The sequence below is a fragment of the Hydractinia symbiolongicarpus genome, chromosome 4, assembly GCF_029227915.1.
Source record: "Hydractinia symbiolongicarpus strain clone_291-10 chromosome 4, HSymV2.1, whole genome shotgun sequence".
NCBI classification, from domain to species: Eukaryota; Metazoa; Cnidaria; class Hydrozoa; order Anthoathecata; family Hydractiniidae; genus Hydractinia; species Hydractinia symbiolongicarpus.
This window is the reverse complement of record NC_079878.1, coordinates 12710182-12735934: the sequence shown is the minus strand read 5'-3', so window position 1 is coordinate 12735934 and position 25753 is coordinate 12710182. Positions and strand designations below refer to the sequence as shown.

The 25753-nt window shown below is 34.4% G+C and overlaps 4 protein-coding genes across 4 annotated transcripts; all 4 read right to left on the bottom strand.

The window, feature by feature from the left end:
- Window positions 1-721: 721 nt before the first annotated feature.
- LOC130641352 (epithelial membrane protein 2-like) lies at window positions 722-4298 on the bottom strand. The gene is made up of 3 exons (XM_057448122.1): window positions 4038-4298; window positions 3596-3730; window positions 722-976 (listed from the first exon to the last, which is right to left on the bottom strand). The coding sequence occupies exons 1-3, from the start codon at window positions 4201-4203 to the stop codon at window positions 828-830; spliced, it is 450 nt and encodes a 149-aa protein (XP_057304105.1). The 5' UTR covers window positions 4204-4298; the 3' UTR covers window positions 722-827.
- Window positions 4299-7936: 3638 nt separating this feature from the next.
- Window positions 7937-11961, bottom strand: LOC130641351 (lens fiber membrane intrinsic protein-like). Its single transcript, XM_057448121.1, has 3 exons — window positions 11705-11961; window positions 9613-9747; window positions 7937-8474 (listed from the first exon to the last, which is right to left on the bottom strand). The coding sequence occupies exons 1-3, from the start codon at window positions 11874-11876 to the stop codon at window positions 8323-8325; spliced, it is 459 nt and encodes a 152-aa protein (XP_057304104.1). The 5' UTR covers window positions 11877-11961; the 3' UTR covers window positions 7937-8322.
- A 908-nt stretch (window positions 11962-12869) lies between these two features.
- Window positions 12870-16282, bottom strand: LOC130641350 (demethylmenaquinone methyltransferase-like). The gene is made up of 2 exons (XM_057448120.1): window positions 15903-16282; window positions 12870-15656 (listed from the first exon to the last, which is right to left on the bottom strand). The coding sequence occupies exon 2, from the start codon at window positions 15654-15656 to the stop codon at window positions 14889-14891; it is 768 nt and encodes a 255-aa protein (XP_057304103.1). The 5' UTR covers window positions 15903-16282; the 3' UTR covers window positions 12870-14888.
- Window positions 16283-18080: 1798 nt separating this feature from the next.
- Window positions 18081-18812, bottom strand: LOC130642247 (uncharacterized). The gene has a single exon (XM_057449336.1). The coding sequence runs from the start codon at window positions 18810-18812 to the stop codon at window positions 18081-18083; it is 732 nt and encodes a 243-aa protein (XP_057305319.1).
- Between the last annotated feature and the right edge of the window lie 6941 nt (window positions 18813-25753).

Genomic DNA, 25753 nt, shown 5'->3' with positions numbered 1-25753 from the left:
TGGTAGCGATAGTGGAGTTTTGGCCAGGAGTATAATAGGTCTTCGATTCGAAGATGATAAAAGGAATCTTCTTAACCAAATTTCTTTACAACAAGGTTGTTATTATGATTCTTTAGACGACCGTTAAAAACATGGCTAATGCATGGCGGTTTCAACTTCTCTTTGATCGCTAACCACTACGCTACGTTTCGATCCTTAGCGCACTGTGAATCCTGTAATTAAGCCACTTTTTTTCAGTAAGCCAGTCTAGGGGTTTTTATGCAGGCATATAGTATGTCACGCTAATGCAGGTAAACATTCACAGTGATACAGCGGTTCGGGTGTAAATATATATTTTAGAAAATAACTTTTCGCAACTGATAACTTCGCCGTCTTTCTTCCTAAAATGCTTGCTACCGCGCCCCTCGGTCAACAGCAACGGCGCCCAAGAACAGTATGGACCTGTTGGTTAAAACATAAAATTTTGGTAATATTTAAGCGAAAAAAGACGACATTTTGTTTTCATAGCAAGACGGAGTTTCCCACACGGCTAGGCACCGCATTTTGGTGAAAAAAAAAAACTTGACAATTTTTTTCTTATTATTTTGGATTTCGCGCCCGAAAGACAACTCGAGTATTAATAAGGGGATAATCAAGTTTGCCATTATTTTTTCGTATTCAAAGGTGACTGAAAACAAACAAACAAACAAACAAACAAACAAACAAGAAGAACAAAAATATGTAAACAAATAAGCCTATTTCAATAAAAAAAGTTATTCCAGTTATTCCACAGACCAAGTAGGTACAAAAATATGGTGATCGTAATCTGCTTGTTCGTTGATGCATATTCACTCAGCTTCGTCTAAGACGCATACAACACCAGATATTAGTGATAAAATAGATGCTACCCAGCCTAAGGCGTATGCCCATCCGTAGGAAAGAAGTTCACTGCCCATCTTGTCTGTGTAAAATGACAAAGCAGCTATTTCGAAGAGGCCTAAAAATAAAACGTTTTTTAGGGTAACTACTACTGAAAATATTGTTTTTGATTCAATTTGATCCTCTCAATCAAGACACTAGCAGAAGTATTCCAACAATGGAAAGTTACTTCTTTCATATGGTTTCACAATACGTGTTTCTGTCACATGAAAACACATCAAGGGTGTTCATTGAGAGATGAAATTAATGTTTGTACGATAGAAAGTTGTACACAATCCATTTTGCATAAGCCTTAAGACCACGTCAGACAGTTCTTGCTCTCTCCAACTATGCTCTTAGGGATTAAAACGGTTCACACTAAAACTGTTTTCAGTTTTAAATATTTCCTTTCATCAGGACTTTTCCGCAGGGTCCCCGAAGCCGGTTTTTTTCCTCCGCACATCTTCGCGGGAAACGAATTTGAAAAGGGTTGTTATAGAACGAAAACAACAACAGGGGCTTTTTTTTAATGTTGACCCTTCCCGGTCCTGTTAGGAAGATGCTTTATCCAAAATGCCATTCCGTGGTTTTAAATTTAAATTATTATTAGAATTACGTCATTCAAATATGACATATTGTTGCGTAATACACCGAAATGCATTGGGTGCGCATTTAGCAGGAGTTCGCGGAAAAAGCCTGCTGGAGGCACACGCACGTGTTTTTGAGATTTTGTATACCGTTGTAGTTTTCAACTAAAATAAAACCTTTCGAACTGTAATCATCGTTCAATAATGGAAATAAATAAAACGAATAATGAAAATCTAGATGATAAGTTGTCAAAGTTTTTTTTATTATTCTTGGATATCATAAAGAAAAAATAAAAGCTAGAAGTAAATCAAAATCGAAAATTTTTTTCCACCGGATACTTTGTAGATTGTAAAGAAAAACAGAAATATATATTCGAATCCATGGAAGATGTCGATGTAGCAGTTAGAAATCTCGAGATAAAGTCATTATCCCATTTCTCTGTTTATCAAAAAGATAAATCATTCGGAGTTGCTGGTGAGTTTTAAGTTATAATAAAAAAAATTGATCTTTTGACCAAGAGAAACAAAAAGCAGTAGTCTTCTTTAAAAAAGAAAATCTTTGTGTGTGTTACCAACTTAATTTTTTAGATATTAATTTAAAAAATCACAAGATTCTCTTCGAAGATATCAAGAACAAGGAGTCACCCCAACAAATCCTTTGGTCCGGAACTCCTTTTGTGATTGTTGGAAAAAGTCGCTAGATTGCACGCACGGCGTAGATCATGGCATATCAAAAAAGAAGAAAATACAGGATGAAAAAATCAAAGGAAAAGTATGTTTTACCTTTGCTTTGAAATCTGAAAAGGAAAAAGAAAGGAAAAATAATAACCTTTTTCTTATCTATAGGATTCTCAAACACATCGCAAGGTATACAGTAAGGCTCGGTTTATGGTTCAAAATTCGAAAAAACTTGGTTGTCCAGCAAAAATCATAATTCGTGACATCGCCTTTTTCCCAGACTTCAGAGTAAGCGCATTTATTTTTCCATTACTCGTTTTGCCGTTTTAGTCTGACCATTTTCTGCTCATCTATCTAACTACCACAGGACGAAGACACTCCTGAAGATGACGAAGTTATGATAACACATGTGTCTGAGTGTGACACTCCTTTGCCGAAAAGAAGGAAGTTACTTTTCTCTAAAGAAGAAAGAAGCGCCATTGTTAACAAACAAATGTTAACTGACGAGTTAATAAACATCGCACAGAGTCTTTTGGTGTCACAATTCCCAACCATAGGCGGATTTCAAGACACGGTTGTTGGGAAGACGCAAAGTTTTGACATCGTGAAATACGAAGAAAATTACATCCAGTTGCTTCATGCTGGTTCTTTGCACTGGATATGCGTGGCAAATGTCAACAACAACAAAATTGACAACAGGTATTGCCAAATTTTTGATAGCTTGACAAGTGGAAACGTTTCCGTAGATGTTGCAAATCAAATTGCCGCCTTTTCTTACTGCCAATCAGAAGAACTTGTTATCGATGTTATGCCTGTTCAGCAACAGAAAAATGGAGTTGACTGTGGCCTGTTTTCGATTGCTTTTGCTACATCATTAGCATTCGGTGAAAACGCATGCGATAAGATATATGGCAATGATTCTCTTCGTCCACACCTTCTGTCATGTCTAGATGCTGGTCAAATGACTCCCTTTCCAAGTAGGCTACGCGCAAGAAAGAGAACTTTAAGGCCGAAAAAACAAATTTGGTAGAAATATATTGCGATTGCCGTATGCCATACAATACGGACGATGAAATGGTGGAATGTTCAAAGTGCATGGAGTGGTTTCACGATAAATGTGCAAACATTGCGAATGTCCAAGCTTTGTCACGAAGGAAATGGTTTTGTAAAAAATGTAAATAAATTTCTTCCAAAAAAACACATCATCATTCAACATTTCTTTCCTGTTTTACCCAAATATCTACTTCCGCAATAAAATCTGGGTAAATCGGGGATCTGGGTAATAAGTGCGGCTAAAGGAAGCCATATTTAATGCCGAAGTATTTTGAATAAGAGTTAATTTTAAACCACGGAATGGCATTTTGGATAAAGCATCTTCCGTCCTGTTACGGCAAAAATTTCAAAAGTCAAAATCGACGCATGATCTTACTTACACGTAATTAACAATATAACACCCATAAATTTTGGTGACAAATTTTTCATCAAGTGCATAAGTATGACATAACCAGCGACAAAACCAAAACAGATGCAACACAGTACCATCAAAATTTGAGTTGCTCGGAACGTTTCTATAAAGTAAGTAAAGAAATTAGTTAATGACTAATTTTGGTGGAGCATATTCTCTATTTATCGCAACGACTTCTCATTAGTGGAGGGCGTACTGAAGTAAATGTTTAAAAACCGCCACCGCCATTTAATTACACCAATTACACGCCAATTAATTGTTTTGCGTAGAAGTACTTCTCTATCCTTTTCTAGGTTTTATATACTATGTACAGCTAAGCTAGCTGAACACGGTGCAGATAATAACGAACACTGTTCGATTCATTATTGATGTCTTCCATGCGAAAGTTTGACCTTAAATAACATTATTACCTATATCATGTCGTATACAATCACTGTCACTACATGTCTTCCACAATCCTAAATGAAAATCATCGCCATATTGCCAATAATTTCCCGCCGTTGATAAAACAGTAAACAACGCAGCGAAGACAGTGATAGCAAAGTTGATATGTCTGATAACACTTGATAACGCCATGATGGATCGTGTCAGAGTTAATGAACTTCAACTCTGCAACTAACCAACGAACAGCCCATCCTTCTAAAGTTAAGCTATACAAACAAACGTTGTGTCATTTTTTAACTGTGAAACCATATGATTAGCGCTCTCCCACTATATGCTTAAATTAACATTATGAAACGCGCAACGTATGTCAGGAATGCTTGGTAGATTTTAACTAAGTTTGGTACGACGATGGAGTGCTATGTAAACAAACGCATAATGATCTTCTTTCTTTCAGTTTAAAGTAGGTGTTAGCTTTCAATATTTCATCACGTTTCAGATATCCTATTGACTACTGAGTTTTCTACATTTTATACAGTGTAAAACTGTTCTGATTAAGTACGGGTGATGAAATGGCATAGCACCCATTGCTTAAATCACTTTTACTAATAATACATTAATTATAAACAGGATAAAATAAAAATACTGATAACATTGATCACATGGTCAACCTACATTAGTTCTTCTGCGAGAGGTGCATACTAACGTGAAAAAACGTTCATGTATGTGATTATAAGAATCACTCTAGGATTTGAAAAACAAGGTTACCAAGTCGTGAAGTTGTACATATACTATTTATGTTTAAAATAATTAAATTGATTATGTCCTTTATTGCGAAAAACATTTTGTACGCAAAAGCGTTATTATCTATATTCGTTCCGTCCGTCTGTCCGTCCGTCTGTCTGTCACGCAAAATGGTAGCTTTGCTGCGCGAGACGCACGCAATGCGGTATAAAAAGGACGGGCGAACCCGTGGATTTTTCCACAGGCTAACGACTAGTTATTAGTATTATTTTTACATACTCCCCCCCCCCTTCCGCCTAAAAAAATTTCGTCAACAGAACCTATTGTTGACTTATCATAACATGATTTGATATTTCTTTGTATCAGAAGTTATTTTAACTAAATTTCATGACATATAACACACAAACAGGGAAAGTTATACCCATCATTCTTCCCCCTCTATACCATTGCACAAATAGTGATAAAAATTTCAACAAATGATTGAGTGTGTAATAAAATAAATAAACAAGTTGATGAGATATCTCAAAGATTTCTAACGACGTTTCTGCTCAGTTCTAAATAACATTAGTATATACGGCGAAGAGGATAGTAAAGTTATCAAAATTTGGCACGTTATTACAGTATACATGTTCTTAGAAATAAAATTTCATTTTTTTTTAAATTTAGTGTAGCCTTTTGAGTATAGGTTAGCACTACAGTTTCTTGCACGTGTTTTTGCATGACCCGATAATGCAAGCATTGCTTTCTACAAAGCATACCAAGTCTTTTTTGCTATAGACGTTTTGCATGTTAGAAATAACGCCTATGCGTTTTTAACACTCGTCCCTTTCTTTAACTTTCATCAAATTATTCAAATCCTTCGATCCTGAAGTACTCCAAGAGGTCTTTTGAGGAGATCATGTATGCTATCTACTAAACTCTTGCTAACAGGGTGAGGGACAAATAGGTATTTTTTATGTTTTTTAGGGCTAAAGACTAGAGGGTTAAATTTACTTTCAGACAGTTTCTAATTTCGACAACATTCTAACAACAGGTGACCAGCAATCAAGTTCAATAATTAAAAATTGTTGGCAAAAAATGCTCAGACATATACGACAATATAGGGTTAAAAATGATACCAATAATCAATAAAATTCATACAGATTATTTGAAAAATCCAAAAGGCACTGAAATTAATTTTTTAACTGTATTCTATATTCTTTTTTTTAAAACAGGTTTATCAATATTTTGTTTGTTTGCTGTGTGTTTTTTATATCTGAGACCTACAGGAATGAGTGCGCACGTTCATTGTTTTTAACACATAATCAAAACATTACGTTGCAAATAAAGCGGTCTATTCTATTCTAATTAGTTTAAATCAAATACAAATGACGACACATAGACAATAATATCTGGTCTCAAGATCGCAAACAACATGTAATGCTTGTGTAAATAATACAGTGTTATTGCATAAACATCCGCACATTATAGAATAACCGCTGACAACGCCATCAATAAGTTTATTTCCGATTGTGTTTTGTAAATAAACATTTATTTTGTGGTACATATAAAATTTCACTGGCATGCTGTTATTAAAGAATTAACCTTTAATGCGCTGATTTCGATTTACTGTATGTTAATTTCACACTTTCTTGAGATGTTTTTACACAACGAGGTGCCGTTGATTATTATTATTACTATTATTATTACTATTATTATTATCATTATAATTTTATTATTACTATTGAAAAACAATTATACAAAGTAAAATTTTTTCAACGAATATAAACATTGCTATCAACAGGCGCCGTGTTGACAAAATTCCATATACGCAGGCGCATTCTGACAGGCAGGAAAAATAATTTTTTAGAATGTTTTTTTTTTCAAAAAGCAAAACCCATGCTTTAAGTTTTAGAATAGATACCAAAATATAGTTGCAACTATTGAAGGGTATTTTAGGAAACATTATAGGAAGAAAAAATCAAATGCTGGATGTAGCTATTAACATAGCCAACCAGTTCTAGAGTCCAATACACCTAGCAGGATAGATAAGGATAACATATGGAAGATAGATGTTTATCTATTCCCTAGAATACATCAGACCTTTTAACAGGAAGGTTCTAAATACGAGAGGTACAACTTCACGGCTCTGTGAGGCCCCACCATGGTTGGAACGAAAGGGAAAACTTTTGGTTTTTGAATCTTTAATTACTCCAAAAAAGGGTTTTCTTAGAAAATCCTTTTTTTTTCTACTCGGCGTAGATATGTAGCCCATTCAGCAGATAGTCCGGAATTAAAGCACTGGTAATGAGGTTGCACCATTATCGGAGGATATTTGTGAGTACTTTCTCTTGCCTTAAGCAAAAGTATGCTTTACATATATCCCGACACACAATCCAATTCGACCAGTCATCAAGAATTTTAAACTGCGATGAATTACTCTTAAACTGACTAAATAAGCAGCAAGTAGCAATCTAACCACAACCTCGTCCCCAGGACTTCTTTTCGCTTTTTTGATATCGGGGATGGCGCGATCTTCTTCGCGCCATCCCCGATATCAAGAAAGCGAAAAGAGGTCCTGGGGACGAGGTTGATCTAACCACGGTTTGCAGAATCGACCCTAAAACAGGATAGAGTACCCGGCGTAGCATTCTCCATTATGGTATTACACTGGAAGACATGATATCAAAATTTTAGTATTTCAGATGTTAAGGACATGCATCACTTAAACTATTCAACCACTAATGATTTTATATCTTATTTGACTGTGTATTCAGATTCACAATTGTCGCAATAAAACGAATCAACATCAACTTTTGTTGCAACCTTAAAAAAATAGAAAATGGGATCTCTGTTTTACCTTACACAAACATTTAGCCTGAAGATACTTTCAAACGCGTGCTGGAACACGATTCCTATTTGAAAGTGAATAAACAATAAATTATCTTTTTAATGTGGTATAATTCGTCAGTTTTGGGCGGTTTTGATTTTGGACCTATGACAGTTCTCACTTCATCAAAAAAAAGCGGCCATGCTTTTACTGATTTTCAACAACCAACTGAATTAATTTACAAAACTTGGTATTATTTTTATTCGGGCAACTAAAATAAAAGAATGTGAAACATTTTGGGAAAAGTTGTGCTGTAAGTTTGACCTCCAAGATTTGAATTATGAGGTATCACACTGCGAAAAAAAGGCGAAAAGAAAACTAAATCTTTAAATCAAATGTCTGTATTTTATGAAAAAAAAATTTTAAACAAACGCCAAATAATCACAAAGATTTATGATCGCAGAATCTTCTACTGTTAAAATAGGGAATTTGTTTTCTTAATAACTGCCGATCCAATATATATATTTCCTAATATAAGAATGAAAAAATCCCTAATAAATATACAAAAACAACAACAACAAAACAAATATAAACATAAATATGCTCACATATGAACACATAGTTTAAAAAAAATGTAAAAAAACTCGTAAGAAAAGGCTTTTGACGGTTCTGTTTCGCGGATAATAAATATAATAACAAAAATATGTATTGATAAAAAAAGCTCAAGATAGAAAAACTAAATCTAGTATGTTCTTCACACTTTACTCATCTCTGCGCTCAAACAAGTTTATAATTCCTGTAATTAAAGCTAGGAATGCCGAAACCCAGCCTAAATGATAAGACCAACTGAAACTAAATCCATCTTGCTTCATCTTGTCTGTATAGCTTGCCACTGCTGCTAACTCAAAAACAACTGAAAAGAAAAAAGAAAATAGAGCCAGCTGGGTTCCTGGCAGGAAATTTTTAACCCGTAGGAATGTGAATTTTTTGGGGAAAACAGTCAAATGTTCGTAAAACAATATTCTATGTAAGTCATATATAATAGCTAAGTTCCGGTGAGGGTATTGTATGTCCTCAGATGTAATGCCACCGAAAATAGTACATGCCTTCTTTGCCTACGTGCCCTAGCGGATTCATAACTTACCCATGTGATTTAGTGTTTCACGTGCATTCGTTTTTCACGTGCTTTGATAACTTAATATTTTATGAGTCCGCAGAATTGATTTTCCGCTGGTTTAACAATGTCTAGGTACTGAAATTGCGATCTTAGTGTAATGGTCGAAAGGATATTTTGAAAGCAGGACGAGTTGATCAGTTCTTGTTTTTACCACTAGCTTTTTTAACAAATATAAGCATCGCATTTTGAACAACAAGCCAAAGATTTCAACATTTATATCATTATAAAACATCAGCGCACACGTATTTTAGGTGTTCCAATTTCAGCTAAATATTTTTCTCACCGACAAAGCAATGTAAAACATAGCAACGCTCAGATACACTATCCCCTTTAAAATCATTGTTATTAATAATTGCCAGCGGAGAAGTATCGAGCATGGCTGATTATCATTGAGAATGATAGTGTACAATAATATGCGTGAAAATGACAAAAACAATCTGTTTTTATCAATGATCATTAGAAAATGAAAAAAAGAGAACAGATAAAAGAGAAAATTTTTGTCATTTTTTGTGTATAGCTAGCTGCACAATTTATTGATAATTCATTAACTGCTCATTGAATTTCCACTCAAAAACAAAACGGAATGGATCGGAATGGAACGGATTTTTGGTTGTGATTTTTAGAATTTAATTGGTTGATGAACTTTTCTGTTCCAACTGAAACATTTCAACTTTTATGGCGGACAAGAACAGAAAAAATTATAAAAACAGAAGAATATTTAGCAGATAGGCAAACCAATTCAAGTATTTTTTTTTTCGTTCTGTTGCGTTCCGTTGTGTGGAGGTTCAGATTAACTTCAACCACTACAAATGATTGTGAAGCTGTGTATTTGAACCTTCGATATATTCATCGCAGTAGAATATTAGTCACTTACATGCTAGGATCAAAAAGAGAGTCACAATCTTGGGAGATAACGATTTGATAAAACACCCGAGGAGCCTCAAAACAACAACAACTGCAAAACATAGACATGTTATGATCATCAACACTCGCGTTGGCAATGTTTCATCTAAAAGAAACAAAAAATACTAATAATAAGATTCTAAAAAAATCCAAAAATAATGTTATGGTCAACAACCATACATTTAATTATTTTTCAGTGCAGCAGACCAAGATATAAGAAACAAACAAAAAAAACGCGCCTGTAACTGCACCTGTAATTTGGGTAGTAAAAGAAAGCCAGGCGACTAACATGTTCGCTTACATATCGTCAAATTAATAAAAACGTAACCTAGAAATATAGGAATTATCTGTTTCGGGTGTTCATTAAAAAGAAAATAAAAACGGTCGAAACACAAAACTTTTCTTTTCGCCACTCCCACAGACAATTTTTATAGACTTGAAAAGAACAACAAAGAATGTTACGGAAATTAGTTGGGAATTATGCATATTTACCGGTTAGTATGTATAACAACTATACATAGTTTTGAATTATTTTATTCCACGATCTATATACGAGTCGGTAGACGGTGGATGAATGCCAGCGACGTATTACTTAAAATCGCCATTTTGTGTTTTTTTAAATACACTAGTAGACAAAAATTTCATTTTTTCTTTGATGGAAAAAGCGATTTAACGGGCGAGTGCTATAAGGCTGGAAATGACTGAAAAATATGAACGAAGCAAGAATAATGTCAAGGTGAAATTTTTGGGTAAAACGTAAAAGAGATAGCAAATGGGCTAGTGTAAAAATGATCATTTTTTATTGTTAGCTAAACTGGACAAGGAGGATCAGATCTTTCATGACAAAACAGCAAAAAAGCCAATGTTGCGTTATGGCTAAAGGGCTAATATCAAAATGTCCTTTTTGCCAATATTTTGGTAGGTCTAGAAAAAGGGCTAATGAGTTGTAGTACAAATTAATTCGTTTCCTAAAATAACTGCTCATTATGTGCGATAGTAGAAGAAAAAAAGAGTAAAACACAAGGTAGCTAACCGATGAGAATTAAGAAAGGGTTGTGGTATATATCAAATCTAATTTACTGTAAAATGAACGCAAGTTAAATCTAAAAACGCTAAGAAAATTAAGAATTCCTTAGCTGAATCCAAAATTTCTATTGCGCACAATAAAAAAGAATGTATATAATTTTTTTATTAATATATAAGAACCAGAAAATTAATAGTTATCTAGTTAGCTACAAAACACTAACTAGTTTCAGCTAAAAACCCGCACAAAATCCTGATCTCCTAGGACTAATAGAAGATATGCGTGTCTTAGAGGCGGTTAGTAAAATTAAGTGGTTTAGTAAAACTGACGGTTAAACTACCATTTTAAAAGTCGCATAGCTCAAGTTTGAAAATGATCTCTTTTTGATCTTTTTTTCTATACTATGCTAATAAATATACCATCACGTTTTTTAGCCATGTAAATCTTACACAAATCAATTTTACTACTTTCTAAAACTGTAAAGCTTCAGTTTCGTTGAAAAAAACATCCTATCCGGTACGAAACTCGTTTTGAAACAAGCTGTCTCTATTTGGAACGTGTAAACATAACCTTATGCAACGACTTGCATAATCCAAAATTCTAACGCGCCAGGTTGCCGACCTCGTTGAGAAGCGCGATCGTTATGTAAACATGTGCTATTTTGTTTGTTTGTTTGTTTATCTTGAAAACATAAAATAAATCTTCTTTTATGACCATCCAAAGTGGTTTACAATAACTTTATAAGTACCAGGAGATTCAAGCTAACGTGTTCTTTCCTAATTTGGTGTTTTTAGTTATTGTCATATTTTAAGCATTTTATGTTACTTGAAGTTTTTTTGTTGTTAAAAAATAGTAGTAAAAAGCAAGAAAAAATTGTTTGTAATTGTAAAGAATTTCAAACCATAACTCACATTATTTTGTTTTTATAATCAAATCTAATAAGGAATTCAGGCTTGGTACGTTCTTTTTAGTTGTTGACAGTCCTTAACCTGGACGTTCTTATAAATTAGGTTTTTATAAATTAATGTGTAGCACTTACCCTGCGTAAATTTCGAACAAGTAAGAGTATCGCAGACCTTCCACAAGCCATAATTAAAGTCTTTTAACGAAAAGGTTCGCCAATTGTTGGTTGATATTGAAAGCACTCCAAACAACACAGCAAATGCAATCGCGATAAAGTTTACATACCCGATAATAGTTGCAACGCCCATTTTTTAATATTTACAAGTGTCTCACTAACCATCCTTAACTTTACAAAAAACGTGCGCTTAAAAAGTTCTAAAGCGGAAGAATATTTTTATCATTCTGAAGAGGCCAGCACTCCGTCGCAGAATTTAACAAAACCCAGAGAATGAATGATGAATGATCTGCAGAGGGCAACAAAGATTATTATGTATACGAAAATTAAAAGACATTACTGTCTTTCTCCAAAGTAGAAAGAACTCCAATGTTTCTCATTCATTCATATGTTATATTACTACAAGCATTTTAAAAAACTTTAGCTTCAACGGGCAAGAGTGGACATGCATAATTAATGTTACATGTTTTTTAATTGCAAAAACAATAAGCATGTCCTCCTTGTTTGTAAATTAAAGGTAGGTTTTCACTAGGAAAATTTTTGTTTGTTTAAAGCAAGTCAAATTGGTTTTGGAAAGTAGTGCTGGCGGCATTACTGGGTGAACCCTATATGTTACCACATGTAGGAAAAGTGGGCACTACACAATGTGGATTTCTTAACTGGGGAACCCAGTTTAATTTCTTACTGAAAAATATGTTGCCTGTCTGGAGAAATTTCCCAATCTTTTAACCTATTTTAAAAGTCTTTACCACATCCCCCGGCAAGTATTTTATTTCCAATGGAAATAAAATACTTGCCGTCCTTGGTTTTTTGAATTCGTGCTTTTTGATTCAGCCAATCAAAAATCACGAATTTTTTAAATAACAACAACGGGCACCCATTATTTTTACGCGAACATGTACGAGATTTAGATTTAATTTTTGCTCTATTTTAACGTGGGAATGTCTGGAAGTTAGTGTAGCTAGGATTAACGTAGTTAATTTTATGAACAGAGCCGTGAACGCTCATTTTACCTAAAATGTTCGAGAACAGGATTTAATTTTTTGTTGAGTTGGCTTGGCATCTATTTATGATTTTACAGTTACCACACCATGAATATCAGCTTACTGCACGCCAGAAGCTTTCACTGACTTTCGTGGTCGTTTAATATTGATTACAACTTGACTTCCTTTATTCACGCCTCTGTTAGCCCTATTCTGTCCGGGGGTTTTCAAACATTTCGAACTAACGCAATTAAAATCAGTCCAAAATATTTCTTAAGTTACGCAAAAAAATATTCAAAAACAAAAACTAATGCGAGTTCTCTTTTCAATTACTCTCATTTTCAAAGGTGGAATAAAAACAGTAGCGTCAAATTACCGTCCTATAGCTTTGACATCTCATGTAATAAAAATATTTGAGATGTTGATGTTATCTTAGGTGTACCACAATGAAGTTTATTGTACTAGCTGCTGATTTTTCTGATCCTTATTGGAGATATTGATAAAGATATCAAACACAGTAACTTAGAATGTTTTGCTAATGGCAGAAAAGTCAGCCGAGCTGTAGCAATTGTCCAAGATATCTTTAAACCGCAAGGAGACCTTGACAGAATATATGAATGACCTTGGAATACTCCAACATGAAATTAAAGTTCTCAGGTACGGTCACGATGAAATCTTGAAACTATGCACAAGCTTCCTAACATGTTCAGGATCAATTATCACAGAAAAAATGAAGTCAGAGATCTTGACGTATTAATGACAATCGATGCTTCGTTTAAGAATCACATACATAGTGTAATTGATCCAGGGAAAAGTTGTCTTCCTGAATATTGTGCAGTAATGTTAACCCTATGGGGAAATGGTTTTGTTACCTCGAATTGAATATTGTTCACAGCTGTGTTGTCCAACCACTGCGGGCATCATTCAACAAATTAAATTGATTCAGTAATACTTCATACGTAAAATCAAAGGCAAATACATCTCTAACCATTGAGATGCACTCAGAAAATACAATTTATACTCGCTTCAAAGACGTCGTTAACGATACAGAATTATATTTGTTTGGAAAATCATTGAAGGCTTGGATTCAGACTTTGGTTTTAACAGAGTAGAAGTATACATCTATTTACCCACGACTGGACAGAGAATGTTTATTACTACTGTACAACCTCACTCCACCTACCAACCTTAAGAAGGTAAGAGCGTCCTCACTACCGCTGCATGATTCAGAATTATTTAATTGCTTAACAGAAGAGGTGAGAAATTGTACAAAATGCTTCCAGTATTTAAGGTTTCTGTCTAATATTCCAGATGAACTCCTAATCATGGGCTAACAGCAAATAAAAGGGCAGATTTAAACTCACTTTTCCACATGGTTGGTTGAATGTAAAGATGAGACTAGTTTGTGTCGCCTTTTTTCCTTTTATGGTGTGGCATGCAGGTCAATAAAGACAGTCATTTTGGATGATCATTTTGAAGCATCGCTTCAAACACTATCAAAAGTAAGTGTATATTCTTAAAAAGAATACGATCTAGCTAGCTAGCTATATGGCTAGCTAGCTATATAAATTTCTTAACTGACACTTTTTAATTTTGCACCAAGTAGCTATACAAAATATCTAACATTAATAGTCAAGGGTAACAATAAATTCGGTCATCGCACTCAAAAGTCTCCAGCTAAACTCACGACCAAAAGCACCATTTTTCCTTTATTTTAACCCCAGTGGAATAGAACAGTTTAATCCAGCTCGCTGCGTTAATGCATAAATTGGTGACGTCAATTCTTCCAATCACAGCACAAAGTTATAACAGGCCTGCGCCAGGGTCATGTTCGTATCGGTGTCTCGAATGTCAGAAAAAGATGCAATTTGGCGCTATTTCATCATAAAAAACTTCATTGTTTGAAGCTGGTAGTATGTTGTGGAAGAGGGACCCAAAACATGAAGACAAAAATATTGTGGGTGATCGTGACAGATATTTCTTTAGTTTGGAGAATTTTAAACGAAGGTTATAAAATGCTGTTACTAATAGTGCGTAAAATTTTCTTGGTTAAAAATTAGTTACCAAAAAAGTCTGTAAGAATAGGTGGTCTTAAAAAAATGCACGAAAAAAAATTTGATGGGTACGAAATATTAATTGCTGAACCAAAATATAGTCACCCTTTACCGACTTTTTTGCTTAGCTTGTAAAGGTTTTTTTCCAATAATACAAACAGAATGAGCTGGGTGTTTATACTTGCCATCACTAGATTTCTCAAATAAAATATCATCCTTATGTTGCATGTAAATATCTTCGACATCACCACCCGCAGAAGCATTCATCCATCTCAGGTATGTTTCCAATGAATCAAAACAGTCGAATTCATTAGATTCCGTAGCATAAATAATCTCAAACCCACATGTAATAAATATTTTTTTGTAATTTTTCAAACTGGAGTACTCACAATTCATCAATTTTCGTGCATTACCATTATCCGGTACGTAACGGTAAATTTGCTTGACATTCTCACTGACGCTAAGTAATGAGAATACGCCGAAAACACCTCCTGGTTTTAGCATTTGAAACACGACTTGAAATGTTTCCATTTTTACTTTGTCGGTCATCCAGTGTGTTACATGATTTGCTATAGCAACATCGAAACATTTTGAAATACCAGATAGGTTACTCGCATAACTTAAAGAAATATTTGATAAGCCGCCATATTGCTGTTTGGCTTTTGCTATTCTATGTTCATCAGGATCTATACCAAGCACGGATCCATTTTTTCCAACCACGTTAATTAAGGAACTTGTTAAATTACCTGTCCCACAACCAATGTCCAAACAGTCATCTCCGGCTTTGACTCCCAATCTTGTTACAAGATTATCAAACGTCTTTTTTTGAACTAAATGATTCAATTCGTGATACGTGCTTGCGTTTCTATCTGTCATCTTAAATAACATGGCAATAAACAATTAAACAGACTTTAAAGACCTCATTAACATAACTTATTTTCGTAGTAATCAAGGCAAGTTACGCAAACGCCTGATAGCGCATGCTTGAATAGAACTTTCTCGCCCATTTTTACTCACAAGTCAATTCTAATCGTACGGGATAGACATAAGTTGAGACCCTGTAAGTTGAAGAAATTACTCCAAAAGTAAGATTGGCTGAGTGACATAGAATCTTATACCTACCTATACGGTTTCTTCCGGAAAAAATAGAAGAAGTGAATCCCCTTTGGCTCGGGATAACCGAAAGTTTTTATCCTGGAATCGGTATAACACTCAAATGTATAATCTCAGCAAGGTAACAAAGTCTTAATGCTTACACGAATTCCCCGTTCCCTCTATACGGCTAATTCGCAATGCATTATGGTAGTTGTATTCTACAGTTTTCCCTCCCAGAAGCGAGAGTTTGTAAATAAATAACAGCATTCTTTTTATTGTGGCGATAATAACAAAAAGCCGTTATTGTTTGTGATAATTTTCAAATCTCCTCAAGAAAATCATTATCTCCCTTATCCAAAACCCGTGTTATTGATGTAAACATTTAAATATTGTTAGTTAGTGAGGTTTTAGGAGTGAAAGAAGTCGAAATGGAAGTAATAAATAAGGATACAGATTTAGATATAATTTTAAGCTCTACAGATCTTGGGCCTAGCTTTTCTCAAAGCTCTTGTGTGGTACCAAGACCTGTTTTTAAAGAATTAACAAATGCCGAGAGGGACGAAGAAGTGGAGGAAAGAACACACGAAGATATAAGTCAATGGTCAACTGATCTTGCAGCTATGCCTTCGATCACCCAGGAGAAAATTCACCAATATTTAGTTCTTGGAAATAGCTGTGATAGCAAGCCGAAGGGTGCTACAAAGCATAAAATTCTTGGATACCAACTATTCAAGGAGAGCTACGTGAAGAAAGTGAGAGTTAAAAGTAATGTTATGGCTGAAAAATTAACTTTTCTTGTGAAATGTTTTGTAGCTGCTTCCATGAAAAGAGAAAAATATTCTGTTTATGTCCACCTGTGTCAAAGAAGTGGTGATATTTTGTATGCGAAATGTTTATGTAAAGCTGGAGCAGGAGGATGCTGTAAGCATGTCGCAGCAGTTCTATTTCAATTGGTTGAATACAAACAGTTGGACTTAAAAATTGTCCCTGATGACAAGACATGCACAGATTTGTTACAAAAATGGCATGTACCTGGAGAAAGTGCAAATTCTGCACCAATAAAATTTTCTGCAATGGCATTCGAGAAAGCAGACCTTACGAAAGACACAAATGAAAGTCGCAAAAGACCGTTGGTCACAGGAAATAGAAAATTTTGTTCTACACCACTGTTTGCACATGAGCCCTCAACCGAAAAAGTCAAAAAATTAGCGACAGACTTATTTGAAATAGGGCAAGGAACTTCAATGGCATATTTATTACAAGGAAATGACTATAAACCATCATCATTTTATGACACATCTATAAAAGAATTTAATTTTGAACAGACAAACAGTGAAACAGTTGAATTACGTCCGACAGTTAATTTATTTTTGCAGGCTCTTGACTTTGAACCAGAAATAGCAGAGTTATCAGATGAGCAAAAGTCATTTGTAAACAATTTCATTCATGTCAATGCCGAACAAGTTCGAGACATAGAAAAATCCACATGTACTCAGTATAAATGTGATATGTGGTACACAGAAAGAAAGAAACGCATAACATCATCCAATTTTGGATCTATTATAAATAGAAGAAAAAATATACATCCAAAAAGCATATTACAAAAATGTCTAAATAAAAATAAAAACTTTACATCAGAGGCCTGCAAATGGGGCTTAGAAAATGAAGTTAATGCTCTAAACTGGTATCAAACCGAGAAAAATATTGAAGTCGAAAAATGTGGTTTCGTTATTAATCCAAAATGGCCGTGGTTAGGTGCAAGTCCTGATGGCGCAACAACTTTGAATGGGAATGCTCGATTGATTGAGGTGAAGTGCCCATATTCAAAAAAGGATTGCTCTATTTCTGACGCATGCAAAGATAAAAATTTTTTTTTACAAATATCGAATGGCAAGCCAAAACTCAAAGAAAGACATAATTATTTTCACCAATGTCAAGGTGTGATGGCAGTAACACAAGTCAATGAAATTGATTTTATTGTTTATACAAAAGTTGACCGACATGTGGAAACAATAGTTTTTCAAAAGGAAAAATGGAACAGAATTACTTTGCCTGAGCTAACACACTTTTATTTCACTTTCATGCACAGCAACATTACAGAACAACAGTGTGAGTAAATAAAATTGTTTCCTCACAATATTGTTTTGTCTTTATATTTCATGATCTAGTATATATATATATATAGTGTACGAAAGTTTATAATTTTTAGTCATTCGTATTTACATCTGGTACCAACTGTGGTAAAAAATTAACTAAATAACAACAAATAACCCATATCTTATTGAGTTCAGCAGCCATTGATAGTTTGAAAACTGTTTGTAAAATTCGGTAATTTTTTATACGTTCGATTGCTCGTTCGACATGTACACGTACAGATGCTATTCTTCTAGTTTCGTTTTCCTCTAATAAACTTAGCTGAGGTTTTCCATCTAAAAATGGTGGAATATTTAATGTTACTCCATCAGGTAAATCTTCCTCGAGCTCAAATCCTCTATCAGCCATCACAGAATCCCCAGGCTCTAGCAAATCGTATATACCACTATCTTTTGTTATTCGTTTATCCGAAAAGCGTCCACCATACAAATCAGAGACAAATGTCACTGATCCATCAGGAGCTATTCCGACTAATCCTTTTGCTGTATTATGGTGTTTGTAATTTGAAAAGGTACTGGACTGTGTGCGATATGACGTAGGCATTTCCACAAATACTTCTGTACAATCTAATATGACACGGGTATTTGGGTAACTTTTTTGAAAACATTTCGGCATTCTATTTTGTACTGTTTCTTTTGAAGCCCATATTGGAAGCATACGGAATTGTGAATGTAAAAAATCTGTCCATGTAATCAATATTCTGCTTATGTGACTTGTCGACATATTAAATCGAACAGCCATATCTTCTAACAAAAGTCCACATCGAATTCGAACCAGTATCATAAAGAATTCTTCTTCTGCGCTCAATGATCGTGATCGGCCTCGTTTTGTAGAGTTTATATTTTTTGTATTTTCAGTGTTAGTATTTGAACCCCAATATATTAGTTTATTTGCAGCTGGTTGTAAATATTCTAAAACTGCTTTGAATAATTTATAAGATTCGAATCCGGTATAAAACTTAAAGTGTGCTTCATTGTGTTTAAACCGGTCAATTGAAAATGCTATGTCACTTATAGTGGCTTGTTGTTTTTCAATAGTTTGATCAAGTTCCTTTTCATGAATTCTCATACAACTAATTTCGGCTCTCAATTTTTCCAACTCTTGTTTTAACTCTTCCTCCACAGATAATTCTGCAGCAATGTCATTTGTCGTAGCCCTCACAGGAGAAAATAGTTGCAATTTACAGTTTGTACTGTTGAGAGTTTTTCTTGGTTTGCTAGCTGTTGGTTTGATAGTTTTTGGGACTATTGTGGGAACATTGTTCATATATGTCTTCTTTCCACCAGTGAAATGAACAGAGCAAACTCTATGCGATGTAGAAGGTACAAAATCCTTTCTACTGATCATAAAAAGCCATTTCTTTCGAAGCTCTGAGTCTTTAGGAATGACATAAAAAGATAAGTCTGGATTCTTCTTTGAGTTGTTTTGACAGAGAGGTACACAGCAAGTTATCCCTCCTCCTTTACTTTTAGCTTGCAATAAAAAGCTTGAACTTGATGAAAAGTTTGAGCCAATGCTTGCAGGAGAGCCCAAGTTTTGAAAAAAACTGTTGTCTTGATTAGAATTTTGTATATCGCTTTGGTTTTGAGTAGAATTAAGGATGAAGTGTACTTGTTCGGCCATTTTTGTTACTACGAATGGTTTGTTTACGTTTTCGCGGAATACAACTACCATAATGCATTGCGAATTAGCCGTATAGAGGGAACGGGGAATTGTGGCACTATTAAGAAGTATAGACGGAAAGTCCGTAAGAAAATTGTTGTTGTTGTAAACTGAGTTGTGTTGTAATTATATAATATTGAGTAAATTAGGAATTGTAAATACGTACGAATACCGAAGACGACTCCACTCAGAATACCGAAGATAACTCTACTCACTAAATTTTATTTCTCGAATAGTGTCATAAGTCTTGAAGAGATTACGTAGACAATAAGGCTCTTTTTTTTTGGTTGAACAAAGTGAATAAAAAATAATTTAATCCTAAATTATTTTAATCCATTAACCGAACAATACGTTAACCCATAAAGCTGTGTGCTCACTTGAAATGATTTTGTTATTGCGAAAAACATGTCGCAAAATTATATCGCTGGCGCGAAACAAGGTTTTATCGTTCCCAGGGCCTCTTTTTTATATCAGGACGGCGTGACTACCGGCATTGCCATGTTAGAAAAGATACAAGATGGCCTGGGGAGGAGGTTGGGTGTATCGTGTTTTGTGTATATTTAAAATACAACGTTTGTTTTGAAAAGTATTCACTTTCAAATTTTTCTTCATGATGGAGGAAGAGTTGATGTACCCAAGGATTGCTGTTATTTCTGCTAGCACAATCTTTTGGTCAACAATTCTCAACAGCATCCAAAACTGAAGTTATTGTTCCCTTATTCTCTAACACACACAAATTTTTAATAAGCTTCCCTCTGTCACGGAAGGAAAAAACAACATCTGTTCCTTATTAATTATTTATTAATCACTAATTTTAAACTTTTTGAAAACGAAAATACATCATAAATATGAAAATAAAAGTTCTTTCCTGTACAATATCTTTCCAGGAAACAACAAAATCAATCTTGACCAGTTTTGAGATCGTAAGGAACTGTATCCTCTTCCCTTTCCATCTGTTGAGGTTCTGACACGCCGTATGATATTTGCAGACAGCTGACTTTCCCACAACCAATGTCAGGCTAATGTTTAAAGAGGATACATTTTTTAAAACAGTGAAAACTAGAATTGAGAAAGAAAGGAGGTAAACGCAGAAGGAGAGAAAGTTCACCACCCTGGATTTTCAGGGGTTTCCCCAGGGATTTTTGCCTTTTTAACATCAAGGCGAGGGACAAAATCTTTTTTAGGCGTCAAGTAAGCGCTAGCGGCTTTGCCATAAGCAACAAATCCCTGGGGATGAAGATGACCTATTAAGATACTTATACATCGTTGGTATTAAATGATTCGATCCTTTAAAATAAATAAAACTACAGCTTAGTATACATATTAACATGTCATGAACAGGCGACTGTCATCGACAGGCAATGATCGTAATGGTCAAAATCTTTGGCTTTTATTAGTTAAAGCGATAATTACAGGGTTGAAATCAACCAACCAGCTCCAACAGATTTGCCAACTAAAGAAATTTGTTACCAGTGTGTAACAGGCTAAAAGTATTTTCAAAGGAGGAAGCAGACATTGTCCTTGCGAAAATTAGCCCGACTTTACACAATGTAAAAGTCCCAAAGTACAACATGCCGAAACAAAGACACATCATACTGTCTACATTGACAAAGGATAATGATATTATGATCTTGACAGCGGATAAAGGCCGAACGAAAGTCATTTTATACAAGAAGGATTATCTAGATAAATGTTATGACCATATTAACAACAGTCCATACGCACGCTTCAAGCGAGATTCATCAGCAACTATCAATCGTGACACAATGGATATCTTTATACGTTTTAATAAAGGCAATAACATCGATGATAGATTGTATTCTAAATTTGATGTGTATAAGAACAACACACGTATCCCTATTGACAAACTAATGTCCCTGATTGAAGTTGTGCCTATAAAAACATAGTATTTTCTTGACCGTAACTTCTTCACACAAACTGACGGTGCGGCTATGGGTGTCCCAACTTCCTCTGTGGGAGCTGAAATATTTATGCAGGCTTATGAGACTACAACTTTATCAACTGAAGATCACGCTCCCAGCGTTTTGAAAAGATTTATGGATGACGTATTCTTAATAAATAAAAAAAACACAAACAAAACGAACAAAAAAACGCATTTCATGAACAATTTAATATCATTTACACCCGATAATTCAATTTACAATTGAAAACGAGAGGAACGGTACGTTTCCTTTTTTTTACACACTTTAGTGTCCCGCGACAGTGGTAACGTATCCGTATCAGTAACAAACATACAATGATCAATATCTCAGTCACAAATCTAATCGTCAATTGTCCTGCAAAGATAGCGTAAAAATGTTTCTTATTTTGAACGGATTAGTTTATTTGCCTGTAATTATTAACGCGGGTTGACCGTGCTCAAAAGTTTGTAATTTATCGCTTCTAATTATTTTTCGCGGGGCGGTTAAAATAATTATTTTTACCGGCGCGTTAAATTAGAATAATTACGGTAGTGTCCTCATTACTGGGTAGTGTAACTGTTGTTATAAATGGTGAAAATGATCGAAGGAAAGAATTGTTTCACAAAAACAACGGCTTCAGTGAATACAGGTACTCGAGACAAAGCATTAAAAAGGTTGAAAAAAAATCAGGAACAGAACTGACAAGAACGGTTACGAAGAATGCAGAAGTAAACCAGTAGCAACAGCGTACATGTCATATATACCAAAGATCAATAACATACTTCGTCGGGTTTTAAAAGAGCATATAATATAGCTCCTGTGTTAATCTAAAAACACGCTACGTAGTATACTGAGATTTGATTGGTGATTTCGATTCTCTAATTATCTCCTTAACCTACTAGCCTCAACTAGTAAATAGTCAAAGACGATTTCGATAATAGCCCGTCGATGACAACTGTACCTATCAAAACGTATGCTAGAATTAACTCGCTTATTCATGAAATGATAATACCTATAATATTCAATATGATTGGGTTATATCAAAAATGTCGAACAAATGCAAGAAAGAAAAACATTTCCAGAGGAGAAAAACAATCATCTTACTCAACATATAAAAAAATAATCTAACCCACTTTATACAAGTATCTTTTTAACTTCAAGGACAGGGCAGTTAAAACAAGTACCCAAAACAATTATCAAAAATAGATAGGGAAAAAGTCTATAATTTGTATTTATTTAGACTGAATCTTGCAGTTTTCTTTTTACGGAAACAACATTCTGAACAAGGGAGTTAAGGGAGTCGATATTTTGAGCGAGAAAATGTGCGTTAAATTTCCTGTTAGAAGAATAAAACAATAAGAAAATTGTTGACTTTGTTTGGGTTAACGTTCACTTTAAGGCGGAAATACACGATCGGTTCAACCGCAACAGTAAAAAGTTTGGCTTCGCTTACGACGTAACAGCACATCACACAATATTGAGCGAATTTATGATGCCTTTACATAAATTTTCTTTCGTGAAAAAAAATAAAAACTACATTTCGGTCTCTTATCTAGTCTTTATAAATGTTCACTCCTAAAAATTTCATGTAAGCACGATTTACCTAATAAAACTTTGCGTTTGTATAAAATGCTATTGCGCATGTTCAAAAAGTTATGGCGCATGCGCACTTCACACAAAACTCCGATATGAAGAACTCCATGTAAACACAACGACATTTTATGGCAGTTTGAATTTTATTTTCGGTGAATCTCATAAATCTGGTCCATGTAAAGGCTACCTTTGATTCATTTTGCAATAAATCTTTTTATAAACATCGAAAGATCAAGAAACATCAACGGCATTTTTCTGATGTTTAAAAAATACCAGTTGTTACAAAAAATATTTCCCCTTGAAAATGAAAAGGTTTACATTCTCCATCGGGAAAAAATATTACGCGATAGATTACTGATTTTGCGTCGTATTTTATCGCTAAATGTGTTCACCTGCAGTTATCGCGAAATAATTCGTGATGCAATTTCGGGCTACACAAAGTTTGAACCGTCAGACGATCAGTCGTGGCTCAAGTTTCGAAAACCTGATTATGTCTTGACCAAAAAGAGTCCTTTAAGAGTTAAGAATATCAGTTTACATGGGCATGTCATGTCAAAGGACGCACCCAGAATGAGATTTAAAACTGCAATGTCATTTCTTAGAGCTTACACAGTTTTTTTTGTATCGTGGTTATAGGAATAGCGCAGCTTTAGCTTCGTACGCATGCATAATAGCTTTTTCGCAATAAACGAAAGGCGAAACCACAAAAAACTAAAGATAAAGAAGGTCAAGGTAGCCGCAACAATTTTATGGCCCTGTTACTACTTCTTTTTTATGCTTTCTTTTACTTTATATACTTTGTTTAAACTATATAGCTTGTTATTTTATATCTTTTTAGCCACATGACAATCATCGATCTATTTACTTTAAGCCTTTGACGGTACTAGTCGTTAGCCCGTGGAAAAATCCACGTCCGTCCGTCCGTCCGTCTGTTTGTCTGTCACGCAAAATGGTAGCTTAGCTGCCACGGGTGTACCCGTGGATTTTTCCACGGGCTAACGACTATGTTTCAAAAAACGTGAACTTCAAAGAAGGTCTGTGTTAGTGCATTTTAACAGATCAAAAAGAATTAAAATTTTCTCTGGTCCTGATTACGATATTGAAATTATTACAGATAAAACATAGTGATAAAACAACGTAATTTATTTTTCTGGCAACATTTTAATTTTTAGATGAATATAAATATGTCAACTTGTACTATAAAAATTTAAATAAAGCCTTATTCTCAAGAGGTAGAAACTTATAACGTAAAACACGCCATATTTCGTGAATGTGCTGGAAATACTAGATTGCACGTTTTTTATACGAAACCACGCAAACTGAAAATTAAAGTAAAGATGCCGATGTCATTTCGCCTTTTCTTAACAAGTTTCTTATTTTTGACGGGGTATGTGCGAGGGATATTCAATCACAAACACCCCTATTTGTAAGCTTTGTTCTTCTATATTTTTCGTATGTTCTTTTCATGAACATTGGAGTGTAAACATGCATGCGGGATAAAACGCCTGTCTTTTTCTAAACTGAAGTACCATGTGAACAGAGAACAGAGAACAGTGAGTCGCATATCAAAAGTATTCAATCAAAAACATCCCTATTTGTAGGTTTTAAAGAAAAAAAGAACATTTTTAAAATGCTCTTTTTTGTTCTTTTTCTATATTTCTCGTATGTTCTTTTTATGAACTTTTGCGGCATAAACATACATGCAGGGTAGTTCAAAAACGCCACCCAAGAAGCGAAGTTGAGATAGGCGAGTTATTGTGAAATTTCAAAAGCACAGAGAGAACTTTATCTCCAAGACGATGAAATGGAAGATGACAGCGAGATGAGCTATGACCAATACAAGGCGTTTGAGAAAATAGATCAATTTTATCTTAAAGATTCTTTGAGTACCATGTGAATAGCGAACAGTGGGTCGCATATCAAATGTATCAAAATAATTATGTAATCAATTGGAAAATTTTTGAAAGAGCTGGTAACAGAATGTCAGTGACGTTTTACGGCTGTTGAGTGTATGAGCTGTTAGCCGTTAGGATTCTTGTTTTTATATCTTATTAATATGCTATGACGTGTGTTATATATTTTGTCAATGGTGTCATCAATGTTGTCATCAAAATTGTAAATAAGAAACGCATATCTTATTTTTTGATTTTCTTTCTTCTAATTTTATCAAAAAAAGAAACAAACGCTTAAAAAGGACCTCTTTAGGCTGGTTTCAAATTACTAAATCGTGGCGGGAAAGTTCATTTTTCGGCATTCTAGAAGGTAACTTTTTAAAAGCGGTCGATGCTTTTGAAGATGTAAATATTTTAACATTTCTGAAAAACTGGTTCACTTAACCTTTTTATCTTTCTATAAAATTTTTGAAAGAACAGTCGTGAAATTAAACAATGCGCCTTACCCACGACAGCAACAACAAAAAAGCAAAATAGTTGAGCGAGCCACCACGACGCCGGCTCAGTTTATAAAAAAATGAAAACTCTATATACTCTTACATTTTATTCGCGCATAAGTAAATTATATTTATAAGCAATATAACCTTCTGTGTCA